The sequence below is a fragment of the Hippopotamus amphibius genome, chromosome 2 (genome assembly GCF_030028045.1).
Source record: "Hippopotamus amphibius kiboko isolate mHipAmp2 chromosome 2, mHipAmp2.hap2, whole genome shotgun sequence".
Classification (NCBI taxonomy): Eukaryota; Metazoa; Chordata; class Mammalia; order Artiodactyla; family Hippopotamidae; genus Hippopotamus; species Hippopotamus amphibius.
Window position 1 is genome coordinate 84,699,912 of NC_080187.1, and position 14,438 is coordinate 84,714,349.

At 39.5% G+C, this 14,438-nt stretch overlaps 1 protein-coding gene across 1 annotated transcript in view; it reads left to right on the forward strand.

Annotated features, from left to right (window-relative positions):
* Positions 1–14,438, forward strand: part of SAXO1 (stabilizer of axonemal microtubules 1) — a 113,533-nt gene that overhangs the window by 74,123 nt on the left and 24,972 nt on the right. Inside the window, exon 2 of the mRNA XM_057722686.1 lies at positions 6,536–6,715. Within this exon, the coding sequence (XP_057578669.1) occupies positions 6,536–6,715 (180 nt within the window). The remainder of the gene's footprint in view (positions 1–6,535; positions 6,716–14,438) is intronic.

Sequence of the window (14,438 nt, forward strand, 5' to 3'; positions counted from 1 at the left end):
AAATGTCACGTGTGGTTCTCATTCTCATGGCTCGCCTTCTCTTTCTATTGGATGGTGCTATTCTGGAGGTACTTGTTGTATCCTTAAAGTTCTATCATCCATTCTAGGGTCATCTGAGTCCTAGGTGGCTTTGAGCTGGGTGCACATCAGGAAACGTACTTGGTCATTCAGATGTGATGGAGATCTAGGTTCTCTCTTTGGCTGGGTTACGTACATGGTTCTCTGAGCTTCAGCTATTTCATCTGTGTAGTGGGGATATTAGAACAGCTATTTTCTATAGACCCTTTCAGTTAAAAAAATTCTATGATCCTAGCTTGAAGTCAACTATTGTCAACTTTCTCTGGGTTTGATTGAAAGGTCTCTACTGTTCCCTTTGCCAAATGTCAGAAAAAGTCAGGATTATTTCCTTTTACTTCTGGTCCTTTAGGAATTCTTGGAGTGGAAAGACTTCAGAGTGCTGATAGATTAAAGAAACCTTCTTACTCTCTTTCTCTTCTCTGCCTGTTGGCCCATCTTGGCTTGTTTGGGTGTGCTCCTGAGCAAGGTGGCTGACAAGCTTCTAAAATGGTACCAGTATCAGAGAGCTGGAAGAAGAAGTCACTTTTCTTTGGTTAGTGACTGCTAAGATTTTTGAATACCCCATGCATGGTGACCCCACACACTTTATTTAGACACTGTCTAGGTCCATAAAAACAGAGAATCTGATCTGTATTTTCCCTTTTGGCTCTACTAATGTTAGAACAAATTAGTCATGTCTTTGTAAATATCTTTCTTTCAGCAGTTCATCTTTCTATACACTGTCTGTCCTCTAGTAAATAAAATATATCAGATATTGGGCTGGTTTCCAGAACACAGACGTATAAGACTTGATCTTCATCCTTGAGGAACTCCTGGATAAAGACTAACGAGGTGAAGACATGGTGCTTCGTGTCTTAAGAGGGATATTCAGGCAAGGGGGTGGGGGTGGGTACAGGTGAGGAAAGAAGGTGAGGCCATGAGCACACTCAGGCGAGGAAACACTGACTTTCAGATGAGAGTTTTTGATATTTTAAAGTGAGACATGGTCTTAGTTCACTAGTAACATGTCAAATAAATAAAATCTGCCCTATAAATATAGATTAGATGTAATTCCATTTGATGGAACATCAATGTCTGGGTGCAAGTGTGTTGCTATACTGAAATCCCCTCTGATGATACTAGCTACAATGTAGATATTTGCCATTAAATTTATTTTTCTTTTGGAATGAGCCTTTACAATATGTTACATTTTAAAAAAGTAACAATATGGAAAGGGGGTTATATAAAAGCAAAGTTTTACTGGTTTAAAAAACAAGAGCCCTAGAGAGGGAAAATACTGTTAGGTCTGTGGAGTTTACTTTATTGCAAGTGCGTGAATCTAAGTTACCCTTAATAAAATCTTGATTTTTCTCTCCAGGTGTGGGTGAATAAAATATATCTGCAGAGATATTTTTGGGTAGCCAGCACTTCTTGGCTTTTAATTTGAGGTTTAAAGGAATCCTAAAATGATAGGATACTAAGTGGCTCAAATTGAAATCTCAGATAATTGGACTGATTCTGAGCATAGAAATGGTAATAATACCTAATATATACTGTGGGAAATGTATTTCATAATAAACAAAATAAAGCAGTCATTTGTGTACCTATGCTTAGGAGATACTTTATTAAATAAATACATATAAAATACAAATATGCATCTTTGTGCATTAAATGCCAATAATGTACATTTAAAAAAAAGGAAAAGGAAGCTTTTGAGTTTATTTAACACTTAAATTCACATATTAATACTGTAAGGACTGCATTTTTATGAAAGACTTCCCTGTAAATTAGGAAAATCTAAAACATTCACCATGAACCAATAGTACTTTTATAATAACGGTGAAAAGTAAATATAACAGGTTTGTACCATCTTAAGTTACCCTTAAAATCTTGATTTTTATTTCAGAGGGTAGGTGAGTAAAATATATCTGCAGAGGTATTTTTGAGTAACCAGCGCTTCTTGGCTTTTAATTTGAGGTTTGTAGGAATCCTAATATGATACACAAATCTACATGTGAAATGAAAATAAGGATTATTTCTAAAGGTACTTATTCTAGCCATATGAACAATGCAGGTGTTGATCATTTTCCCTGGATGCTGAAGAAAGGCACACAGTAATCACAGTGGTGGCAGCAATATTTATGTAGAGGGTTGAACTTATTAACACTGGGAACAGCATGCTAATTGTTGCCTAGAAAGCAGCTTTTGACTGGTGCAGTGATGAGTTCTCTGTAAGTCTGTTTCTCTTTCTCTTTCCCGTGATGTGTTGCCCCCTAGAATACTGTGTATTTTATTTTATTTTTTTCTTTAAGAACTTTTATTGAGATACAATTGACATACAATAAACTGCATCTATTTAAAAGTGTACAATTTGATATTTTTTCATCTTAGTAATGTATATATGGCAATCCTAATCGCCAATTCACACCCCCACCCCACTTTCCCCACTTGGTGTCCATATGTTTGTTCTCTACATCTGTGTCTCTATTTCTGCCTTGCAAACTGGTTGATTTGTACCATTTTTCTATATTCTGCATATATGTGTTAATATATGATATTTGTTTTTCTCTGACTCACTTCACTCTGTATGAGAGTCTCTAGGTCCATCCATGTCTCTACAAATTTCCCAATTTCATTCGTTTTTACAGCTGAGTAATATTCCATTGTATATATGTACCACATCTTCTTTATCCATTCATCTGTTGATGGACATTTAGGTTGCTTCCATGTCCTGGCTATTGTAAATAGTGCTGCAGTGAACATTGGGGTACATGTGTCTTTTCAAACCATGGTTTTCTCTGGGTATATGCCCAGTAGTGGGATTGCTGAATCATATGGTAACTCTATTTTTAGTTTTTCAAGGAACCTCCATACTGGTCTCCATAGTGGCTGTATCAGTTTACATCCCCACCAACAGTGCAAGAGCATTCTCTTTTCTCCACACCCTCTCCAGCATTTACTATTTGTAGATTTTCTGATGATGCCCATTCTAACCGGTGTGAGGTGATACCTCATTGTAGTTTTGATTTGCATTCTCTAATAATTAGTGATGTTGAGCATCTTTTCATGTGCCTCTTGGCCATCTGTATGTCTTCTTTGGAGAAATGCCTATTTAAGTCTTCTGCCCATTTTTTGATTGTATTGTTTGTTTGTTTGATATTGAGCTGCATGAACTGTATATATGTTTTGGAGATTAATCCTTTGTTGATTTGTTTGCAAATATTTTCTCCCATTCTGAAGGTTGTCTTTTCATCTTGCCTATAGTTACCTTTGCTGTGCAGAAGCTTTGAAGTTTCATTAGGTCCCACTTATTTAATTTTGTTTTTATTTCTGTTACTCTAGGAGGTGGGTCAAAAAAGATCTTGCTGTGATTTATGTCACAGAGTGTTCTTCCTGTGTTTTCCTCTAGGAGTTTTATAGTGTCTGGCCTTACATTTAGGTCTTGAATCCATTTGGAGTTTATTTTTGTGTACGGTGTTAAGGAGTGTTCTAATTTCATTCTTTTACATGTAGCTGTCCAGTTTTCCCAGCACCACTTATTGAAGAGGCTGTCTTATCCACTGTATATCCTTGCCTCCTTTATCATAGATGAGTTGACCATAGTTTATCTCTGGGCTTTCTATCCTGTTCTATTGATCTGTATTTCTATTTTTTGCCAGTACCATACGGTCTTGATTACTGTAGCTTTGTAGTATAGTCTGAGGTCAGGGAGTCTGATTCCTCCAGTTCCATTTTTTTTCCCCTGAAGATTGCTTTGGCTATTCAGGGTCTTTTGTGTCTCCATACAAATTTTAGGATTTTTTGTTCTAGCTCTGTAAAGAATGCCATTGATAATTTGATAGGAATTGCATTGAATCTGTAGATTGCTTTGGGTAGTATAGTCATTTTCACAGTTGATTCTTCTAGTCCAAGAACATGGTATATCTCTCCTTCTGTTTGTGTTGTCTTTGATTTCTTTCATGAGTGTCTTATAGTTTTCTGTGTACAGGTGTTTTACCTCCTTAGTTAGGTTTATTCCTAGGTATTTTGTTCTTTTTGTTGCAATGGTGAATGGGATTGTTTCCTTAATTTCTCTTTCTGATCTTTCATTGTTAGTGTATCGAAATGCAAGAGATTTCTTTGTGTCAATTTTGTATCCTGCAACTTTGCCAAATTCATTGATTAGCTCAAGTAGTTTTCTGGTGGCATCTTTAGGATTTTCTATGTATAAATACTGTATATTTTAGTTTCTGTAGTTAGGGTCAGTTTAGTGTAAGATAATTAAAAAAAAATTCTATGCCATTTCTGGATATAACTAAGTTGAAGGGCACCAACATGGAGTTTTGTTGATGTGCTGATGTCTGATGATTAGAGGTGCCCCAAATGGTTTGTAAGAATTGTATGTGGGCATACAAATAATTGATACACTACTTCATTTTTGACAGCTCAAACAGCTGCCCTTTATTCACCTATAAGTAGAATAAGGTCATTTATTACCATGCATGTAAAATGGAAAAACTCACTATAAATTATAACTCTAAATTATTATCTACTTCTCCAAAGAAGACATACAGATGGCCAACAAACACATGAAAAGATGTTCAACATCACTAATTATCAGAGAAATGCAAGTCAAAGCCACAATGAGGTATTACCTCACACCGATCAGAATGGCCATCATCACAAAATCTGGAAACAACAAATGTTGGAGAGGGTGTGGAGAAAAGAGAACTTTCCTGCACTGTTGGTGGGAATGTAAATTGGTACAGCCACTATGGAAAACAGTTTGGAGGTTCCTTAAAAAACTACAAATAGAACTACCATATGACCCAGTAATCCCACTCCTGGGCATATACCCAGAGAAAACCATAATCCCCAAAGAAACATGTACCATAATGTTTATTGCAGCACTATTTACAATAGCCAGAACATGGAAGCAACCTAAATACCCATCAACAGATGAATGGATAAAGAAGATGTGGCATATATATATACAATGGGATGTTAGCCATAAAAAGGAATGAAATGGAGCTATATGTAATGAGGTGGATAGACCTAGAGTCTGTCATACAGAGTGAAGTAAGTCAGAAAGAGAAAGACAAATATTGTATGCTAACTCATATATACAGAATCTAAAAATGGTACTGATGAAGTCAGTGACAAGACAAGAATAAGGACGCAGATGCAAAGAATGGACTGGAGATATCAAGGTTTGAGGGGGCGGGAGTGAAGGGGAAGCTGAGGCGAAGTGAGAGAGTAGCATAGACATATATATACTACCAACTGTAAAATAGATAGCCAGTGGGAAGTTGCTGTATAACAAAGGGAGTTCAGTTCGATGATGGATGATGCCTTAGAGGACTGGGACGGGGAGGGTGGGGGGGAGTCGAGGGAGGGAGGGAATACGGGGATATGTGTATGAATACAGATGATTGACCTTGGTGTACCCCAAAAACTGGTACAAGAGTGTAAAGCAATTATATTCCAATAAAAAAAAGAATAAAGTATATAATAAAAAAAATTATCTACTTATCATCTACCTGCATAGTGAAGCATAAAGTTTATTTAATCATTCATTCATACGTTCAGTATTCATTTAATAATTTTTATTGAATGCTTACTCTGTGCCAGGCTGGATATGAGAGGTACTAGGGATGTAGCAGTGAACAAGATAGAAAAAGGTTCTGAGCTTGATAGATGAGATAGAAATAAACTCAGCAACAAACGCGGCAATTACAGATAGCAGTATGTGATGGGAAAGGCATACATGTGATATGAGAAACTCTGTGTGAGAGGGGAGGACCCGGTAGGGTATATTTTAGGTAAAGGTCAGCAGAAGTCTAAGGAGGAAGTCCAAGGAGGCAACGATTGACGTGAGACCTGAAAGAATAAAGGATCCAGACTCCATGTAAAAATGGCTTCACGTAGTCAGTGGTGTCTAGTATACTCAGAACTGAGGTGGTTCTGTTTTGTGTGATGCCACGTGTGTGTGAGGGTGGTATTCTGAATTGACCCAGGAACCAGTGAGGAAAGACAGTAGCGTGGCCCTAAAGCACAGCCTTGGATGTTAGGTTAGGTGTTGAGCCCTTAATTGCTGGGTGATTGGGAGGTGCAGGGAGGTCTCAGGGGAGGGACTAGGTTGGCACTCAGATGCCTTGGGGGCCACAACCATTTACCTATTATGGTGTGGAAGTATTTCAGTGTTTAAACAAGCAGCATGGCATGTGTGATGGCTGGTCATCAGTCATGCTTGTGCATTAATTTTATGGTCCAAGGAATTTTGGCAACCAACCAATTGCAGTTACAGATCATTTAAAAAATTCTGGCCACTTCATATAGTTCAGTAGAGAAAAGGAAGGCTTAAACTCCTGTTTTCAATGCCAGCAGTCATGATTTTGTACTCTGGGTCACATTGAGGATGTAACAAACCGAATGTATTCTTCCCAAGAAGGTAACCAACCTAACATTCCTTTTTTTTTTTTTTTTTAATTTTTTTTAGGCGGCATCACTGTCCGCACCTCCCTACCAAGATTTATGATAAAACAGAGAAACCATGTCTTCTCTCCGAATATACCGAGAACTACCCTCTCTATCACTCCTACTTGCCCAGAGAGTCCTTCAAGCCCAAGCTGGAGTACCAGAAAGGGTGCACACCAATGGAAGGCCTGAGCACATCGAGGTGAGGGCAGTAGTGTGAATGTATGAACGCACAACACTAACGGAGTAAAGTACAACCTTAACCTAATGTTCAGTATCGCGTTCATGTGCACTATCAATACGTGCTGTTAATACCTTCATGTTAATTCACTGTGTGTCTGAAAGAAAATCCTGCATTTATTAGCCAGTTTAGTTTTCCCCAGCCCGCTCTTAAAGAGAAAGGATTCTTGCTTCGGGCCGGGGGTGGGGTGGGGGCGGGAAGACTAAACTGATCTACATCAAAAGGGTTGGAGTTTAAGTAAAGCAATAAAGGGAAATAATCACTAGAAAGAGGGGGGCTGCTGCAGAAAAAGGAGTTTGGGGCTTTTGCACATAATCTCCAGGTCAGCTTGGGTGGTGGCAGTGATGCTGGTAGTGGTGAAAGAGAACTGGAGCTCTTTTGAAATTATACTGTAGATTTTGAATTGAGGTTCTCTTCAAGAGTTCTTCAAGTATATGAACAAAGAATATTTCCTTTAAAAGTACTCTTGACTTAGAAACCCTGATTCTTGAGATCCAGCTGCATCAGGGCTGCAGAGATATCTGTACTGAGGAGATGGGGGCACGTGATCAGTCTCAAGGTTGTTCTGCACGTTGCAAGGCTCTAACAGAGTCTGCTATTGATAACTCGGTTAGTGACCTCCAGGTGGTGACCTGTGACGGGTGACCCAGAGAAGCAGAAACAGCTTTGAGTTAGTTGGGCAGTGTTTCAGGTTGTACAGCTTAGTCTGCAAGGGAAACCTGAGAGCTGGATGCCCTCTCTGCCTCCAATGTTCCTCACCCCTATAGGGAAGATTGCTGTGCGATGGAGATGAAATCGTTCTAGTTCGACTCCTGCACATTACAGGTTTTCAAGACGTGGTAAATTTTCTTCCTGTTGCTCCTCCCCTTTGCCTTGCAATTTTGTGCTTTTCTAGTAAAGGTCCCAGATGGCCCAGACAAAGCAGAACACTATTCATTCTGCCGCCAGGTTTCCCCCAGGATAGGCCTAGAAACGTCCTCTGTTGAGAACGTGGTTTGGAGGCATGTAGTATTCCTACCGAAAGATGCTATCTTTTAGATCCAAAGGAAGAAATCCACGTCTGGGTTATGGGGCAGAGAAGACCCACAATGCGGGGAGTGAAGCGAGGGATTTGTGGACTTTGTGGGAACTCCTGGACAGGGGCAGCTTGAGAATGGGAGGGAGTCGAGGGTCTTATCATACTCTTGACTTGAATCAGGTCACCTTTATGCTGAGTAGTGATATTAAGTGTTTTGATGTCAGCACAAGGTTTCTGGGTTCTGATTCATGAAAAAAAAATGTAATCTATGCAACCTGTTTTTCAACCTATTACTTACTAAACAGTATAGATCTTAAAGTTTGGGCTTCATTTTACCAAGAAAACAGCATTTTTTTTTGTTTCTAAGAGTCTAAAGATCACAACAAGAGAAGTGGATCATTCTGGGAGCATAGCTTTTTATTTTAAGAAACCATGGTCAGTGCTTATGAAAAGAACTAGGCTTATGTATAAGAGACATGTAGTTGGTAGAAAAGGATAAGAAGTAGTGTTGAGGAATGCCTTACAAATATTGCGTTCAGTTTCTAGATGCTGGTCTTCTCTTTATACCCAATTTGCAGGAATTCAAGCGTGCCTTGCGGAATGTGGAGTACAGGACAGTGTCAGATACTGTCCTGGAAATGTTTGGATACTTGGAGGGTTAGATGTTGAGGGATGCTTTCTGTTTGTTGTCCACAAGCTCAGGAGAATGAGGACAGATTCTCTCTCTGGGGCAGGAGTCCTATCCCATCCCCCAGCTCTGAGGCCCCCGATGGAGTCCCACGTGCCCTCCCTCTTCCCGATGGTGCTTGCAAAACACAAACTTGCCCTTTGACCTGTCCTAAATTATCCTTGCCTTGTGTCACTTACAACAATAAACATATCACCCAGAAAGTCTCTCTGTCCCTGCCAAAGCCAGAATAACAAAATCATTCATGTTAAGATGTGGCCAAAGTGGAAGAATGCAGATACTGAAAGAATTTCCAAAACAACTTAATGCTCGTAAGGGCCTTAAAATGAAAGAAGTGGCAGAATCATGGTTACCCACAGGAAGTAAAAAGAACAGAAATACTTCTCTCCTCTCCTTTTTTTCCCTCCCCAGAAAGAGGACTAGGGGGGAGATGAGCAGAAGGCATCTCTTCTCTCCCCTGTCCCTCAATTTCATTATTTCTCAGCCCTGAGCCTGCCCTGCTGGGCACGTTTTCATAGACAGAAAAAAAAAATTATACCCCTATCAGGATGCCTTCTTAAAAGTGAAGATTTTACTAACCATCTTTTCTGAACCTTATAAACTCAGCACAGACTCTGGTCCATATCTGAATACATACCACAAAACTATTTCCCATTGGGAAATGTAGAGATGCTGTCATCTAGGTTCTCCGCCAGAGGATGCTGGAGAAGGGATGGGTCAGCCCTGTGTCTGCACACGTCTGTGTCTGTGTGGATTGTCATCCCTCTGCCCTTGGAACTCTGATTATCAGAATGTCCGACCCACTTCCCTGTCTAAAGGCTGACCTGGCTTAGTTTCTGAGATTGGGGTTGCCACCTGTTGCATGAAAAAGTCACGTGGCTTGTGACTTGGCTAGGTTTGGTGATTAAGCCCAGACACAAAAAACACCTGGTTTCTGGAAAGGTTATCATCCCAGCGTGAGGCGTGATTACAGCTGCACACAACTCGTACTGACTGTAAATCTTGGGGATTTACAGCAGGTGCCATGAGGCGAATGCTTGTGCTTTTCAGCCCTTCTTAATATTGAACTGTTTCTTGCAGCCCTTGGTAATTCTCTCACAGAGGATTTGCCTTTAGTTTGGATAGACCTGAGATCAATTTATGAATAAGAGGTTTGCACTTCAGGCCTCATTTCCCCTTAGGCATGTCACCATGTAAGACACTTGGGCCCCATTTGGGGACATTATTTTGTTAGCTAATAAGCAAGATCCCTAAAGATGGGCAACGTGGATGGGCAAAGTGGATAGCCTCATAAAAAAGAGGTGAGTTTTCAAGAAGGTGTCAGACCTTTCTTCTAAAGGGACTGGGGCCAAGGGTAGGGTGAAAGTGCAGGGGGGAGAATAGAATTGGGTTCACATTGATGGGTTTGGCTGCAGGGAAGAGGGCAGAAGGTTGGTGGCACAGATTCTTTCGTTTATTGAGAAGACTCCTTGGTAAACAGGAGAGTAAGGAGGAAGAGCTAAAAGGGAAAGGGCTTTTAGAAAAGCCAGGAAGGAAGCAAGAAAGTTGGTAACAGGCCTGAGTCTTTTTCTACCTACTGAATATTACACATTTCCTGTTCAAATACATATTTCTCTCCTCACAGCTATCCCTGTGGGGATATACTTTCTCACCTCTGTAGACTGGATCTGAGACTTAATGAAGACATGCAGTAAAAAGTCTCGGCACTAGACTTACTTGGGTAGTTTAAGAGCCTTTGATGTGCATCTTTGATTAAATTTGGGGACATCTTGGCCATTCCTTAAGCATTTTTTCAGTACCTGAGGCTCTGTTCATTTCTTTCTCCCAGTTTCTTTTCTCTGTCCTTCAGATTGGAGAGCTTCTATTCATCTATTTTCAAGTTCACTGAGTCTGTCTTTCTTCCTCTACTTTCATTCTGCTAAGCCCATCCTGTGAATGTTTTGTTTTAGATAGTGTTTTTCAGTTTTAGAATTTACATGTGGTTCATTTTATATATAGTTTCTCTTTCTCTTCTGTGATTTCCTGCTTTTTAATTCATTGTGACCTTATTTTCCATTTTGTAACTAAGCATAGTTAAAATAGCTGCTGTATATTCCTTGTCTGCTAGTTGCAACATCTGGCTCTGCTTGGGGTTGGTTTTCATGATTACCTTTTTTTTTTCCCTTGAGAGTGGGTCACATTTTCTGTATCTATGTCAACAAATCTGAATTGATCCTATGCGTTGTCAATGTTACGTTGTGGAGACTGTGGATTAAAAAAATTTTTTTAATTGGAGTACAGTTGATTTACAGTTTTGTTTCCACTGTACAGCAAAGTGAATCCGTTATACACATTCATATATCCACTCTTTTTTTTTAGATTCTTTTCCCATAGAGATGATTACAGAGTATTGAATAGAGTTCCCTGTGCTATACAGTAGGTCCTTATTCTCTATTTTGTATATGGTAGTGTGTATATGTCAACCCCAATCTCCCAATTTATCCTCCACTTTCCCTTTGGTAACCATAAGATTGTTTTCTATGTTTGTGACTGTATTTCTGTTTTGTAAATAAGTGCATTTGTACCATTTTTTCAGATTCCACATATAAGCGATATCATATGATATTTGTCTTTCTCTGTCTGACTTTTTCCACTATAACAATCTCTAAGTCCATCCATGTTTCTGCACATGGAATTATTTCATTCTTTTTTATGGCTGAGTAATATTCCATTGTATATATGTACCACGTCCTCTTTATCCACTCCTGGGTTGATGGACGTGTAGGTTGCTTCCATGTCCTGACTGTTGTAAAGAGTGCTATGATGAACACTGGGGATTTTTTTTTTTTACATTCCTCTGAAGAGTGTGCTTTTTAAAGCAGATATTAATTTGATAGGACTCAAAATGCAAACTCAGTGTTTTGGGTGGCAGTTCTAATCTCATTTCAGTTCTTTATCTTTAGCACAATTGCTTGAAGTCTGTCCCATGCAAGTGAGGTCAGCCAGAGATCTGGGCCCAATTAATAAACAGAATGCGAGCCTTCCTGTCTCTGGTCTCTCCTTTTCAGGATTTCTTCCTCACTTTCCAGCATCTGTGGTTGCCTCAAACTTCATCCTCTCGTTCTTCAATCAAGAAGGATGGAAGGTTTTCTATTCACATTTTAGCTGCCCTGCCTGGCACAGACTGGAGCCTGCCTTCAGACTGGAAGCACTGGGACAAAAAAAAAAAGGAAACTTAACACAGTGACTCACCCAGTACCATTCCTTTCTTCCACCCGTTGGTTCTACTCCAGAATCCGCCTACCTTGGTTGCTCTTTAGTGCTCACAGGCAGTTGTTTTTCATATTTTGTCCAGAGTTTATACGAATCAATGACAGATGTTATCCTCAGCTTTAGCAGGGTTTGAGGAGATGAGAACGTAGAGGAGTAGACAGGTACAACTATCCCTCCATATCTGTGGGTTCCATGTCTGTACATTGAAAATATTTTTAAAAATTCTAGAAAGTTCCCCAAAGCTAAGCCTGAATTTTCCATGCGCTAGCAACTATTTACATTGTGTTGGGTATTATAAGTAATTTAGAGATGATTTAAAGTATACAAGAGGATGTGCATAGATTATATGCAAATACTGTGCCATTTCGTAGAAGGGACTTGAGTACCACAGATTTTGGTATCTTTGGGGAGTCCTGGACCAATCCTTCATGGATACGGGATACCGAGGGATATCCGTACTAGAGGCATAATCTTGGAATCTGGTCTGTCACAGTGAAAATAAGGAGGGCTCAGTGTATCCTTACCAGGGTCAAGGGCACAGATCAAGCCCTGTGAATCAGCCTAGGGTTCTTTCTCAGTGTGCTGGAATGGCCTGCCCCACCTGCCTGCAATGACATAATGGTTTCCTTAGAGGGTTCCTGTACCCCAGGAGTTTCAGAATTACATGTGGAAATAATGAAATCAAATTAATTGACAGACAGAGCAAAACCCCATAGAAGAGATTAAGAGGACAAATGAGGAGGAGGAGTATCAAAGAAGTCAAGGGAGAGAGTATTACAAAAATGAGTGAGAGGATGGATGCCATGAAGACGTGCATGATGATAAAGGCCTGGTGAGTGGATTTGGAAATCAGGTGGTACTTTGGAGGCCTTGGCTCAAGCGAGGAGGGGGTAGAACGAGATTTGATAGGTGGCACATGAGGAAGGCAAGCCCATGTCTGTAGACAGCCCTTTCTAGAGGAGAGGAGGGGAGGAGAGAGTGAACGCCAATGAGGGTTGTTGTTGTTTATTGTTTTCTTTTAAAAATGGGAAAGACTGGAGCATGTTTAAATACTGATAGAGGGAATTCCCTGGTGATCCAGTGGTTAGAACTCCACACTTGCACTGCTGAGGGCCTGGGTTCAATCCCTGGTTGGTGAACTAAGATCCCACAGACCACATAGCATGAGCTGCTTATATATGTTGGATATTAACCCCTTACTGCTCATATCATTTGCAGATATTTTCTCCCATTTCATAGGTTGTATTTTTGTTTTGCTGGTGGTTTCCTTTGCTGTGTAAGAGCTTTTAAGTTTAATTAGGTCCCATTTGTTTATTTTTATTCTTATTTCCTTTGCTTTAGGAGACATCGAAAAAAATATTGCTGTGATTTATGTCAAAGAGTATTCTGCCTATGTTTTCTCCTAGGAGTTTTAGGGTTTCTGGTCTTATATTTAGATCTTTAATCCATTTTGAGTTTATTTTTGTATATGTTGTTAGAGAATGTTCTAACTTCATTTTTTTACATGTAGATGTCCAGTTTTCCCAGCACCACTTATTGAAGAGACTGTCTTTTCTTCATTGTATATTCTGGCCTCCTTTGTTGTAGATTAATTGAACTTAAATGTGTGGGTTAATTTCTGGGCGGGAGCTCTTCTTAAAATGGGTTGCACTTAATATGATCAACTATTTGAGCATACTAACAAATTCTGAAGTTTGCATAGATAAACATTAAAAATAGATTAAAAAAAAAGTACTGTGTAGCCCCTTTATCGTGATGAAAATATCCTCTTCCCCCTTCTAGGCTCATGACTCTAGTTAGCTGTTACGTTATAGTTTCTTTCCTTTTGCCAGACTCTTGTCAAATGCCTTTCTTTAATTTTGCCTAATGTTGGGAAGTGAAATTGTTATGGCTTCCCAGCAGGTCCTCTTTAACCTTTACTTAACTCAGAGTTTAACTTGGGGCTTTCCATAGTAGATAATTTTTATGACTATGCACCTAAAAGAAACATAACATCTTTGGCCAATTTTTTTCTTGGTTCATAGTCAGAATGGGCACAGGGACTAGGAAATGTACCACAGGAAGAGAAGGGTGTGTTTTTAAACAAAAAAAAGCTACTAAATTTGAGCAATTTCTGGGAAGGATGAAATATTTTTCTTTTATGTGAACTTAAAGGCTGTAAGATTATGTGAGGTTGGGGACCTGCAGTTACGTTGTGGTTAGTGATGGGTTTCAGTGAATGTTCTGAACATAAAAACGTAATGAGAAAACACATAAATTCTGATTAAATTCACTCTTAAGCCCAGTAAATATTTTTGGGTGGAGGATAAATGAATTAAACCTTAAACTTCTTTTCTCTCTACAGAGGTAGGTCACTCCCCCACCCCCAAGGTCATTTGCCTTCGTTATAGCTGATCCGTAAATTCAACCCACAGATGTACTTTCATTAAAACAACTTAAATTTTGTGTTGGAGAAGGAGATTCAGTTAACACTTTCGTTCCCTGAACATGGTAAATGAGGATTTTGCTGCATCACATTTTGCTTTTGAGAAATTACCTTCAGGAAAGTCTGTGAATTGATGAGTTTGGTTGTAGGCATTTATCTGTTCTTGTAGCAGCAGAGAATGGGGGCATTAAGCACATTTTAGTTGCCAGAGATTTTGGCAGCCCTTGTAGGAAGATTCTTGCAGTGTTTCCGAGGGGAAGTAGGTTCCTTCAGTAGCAGTAACAGCAGAAGAGAAGGTTGT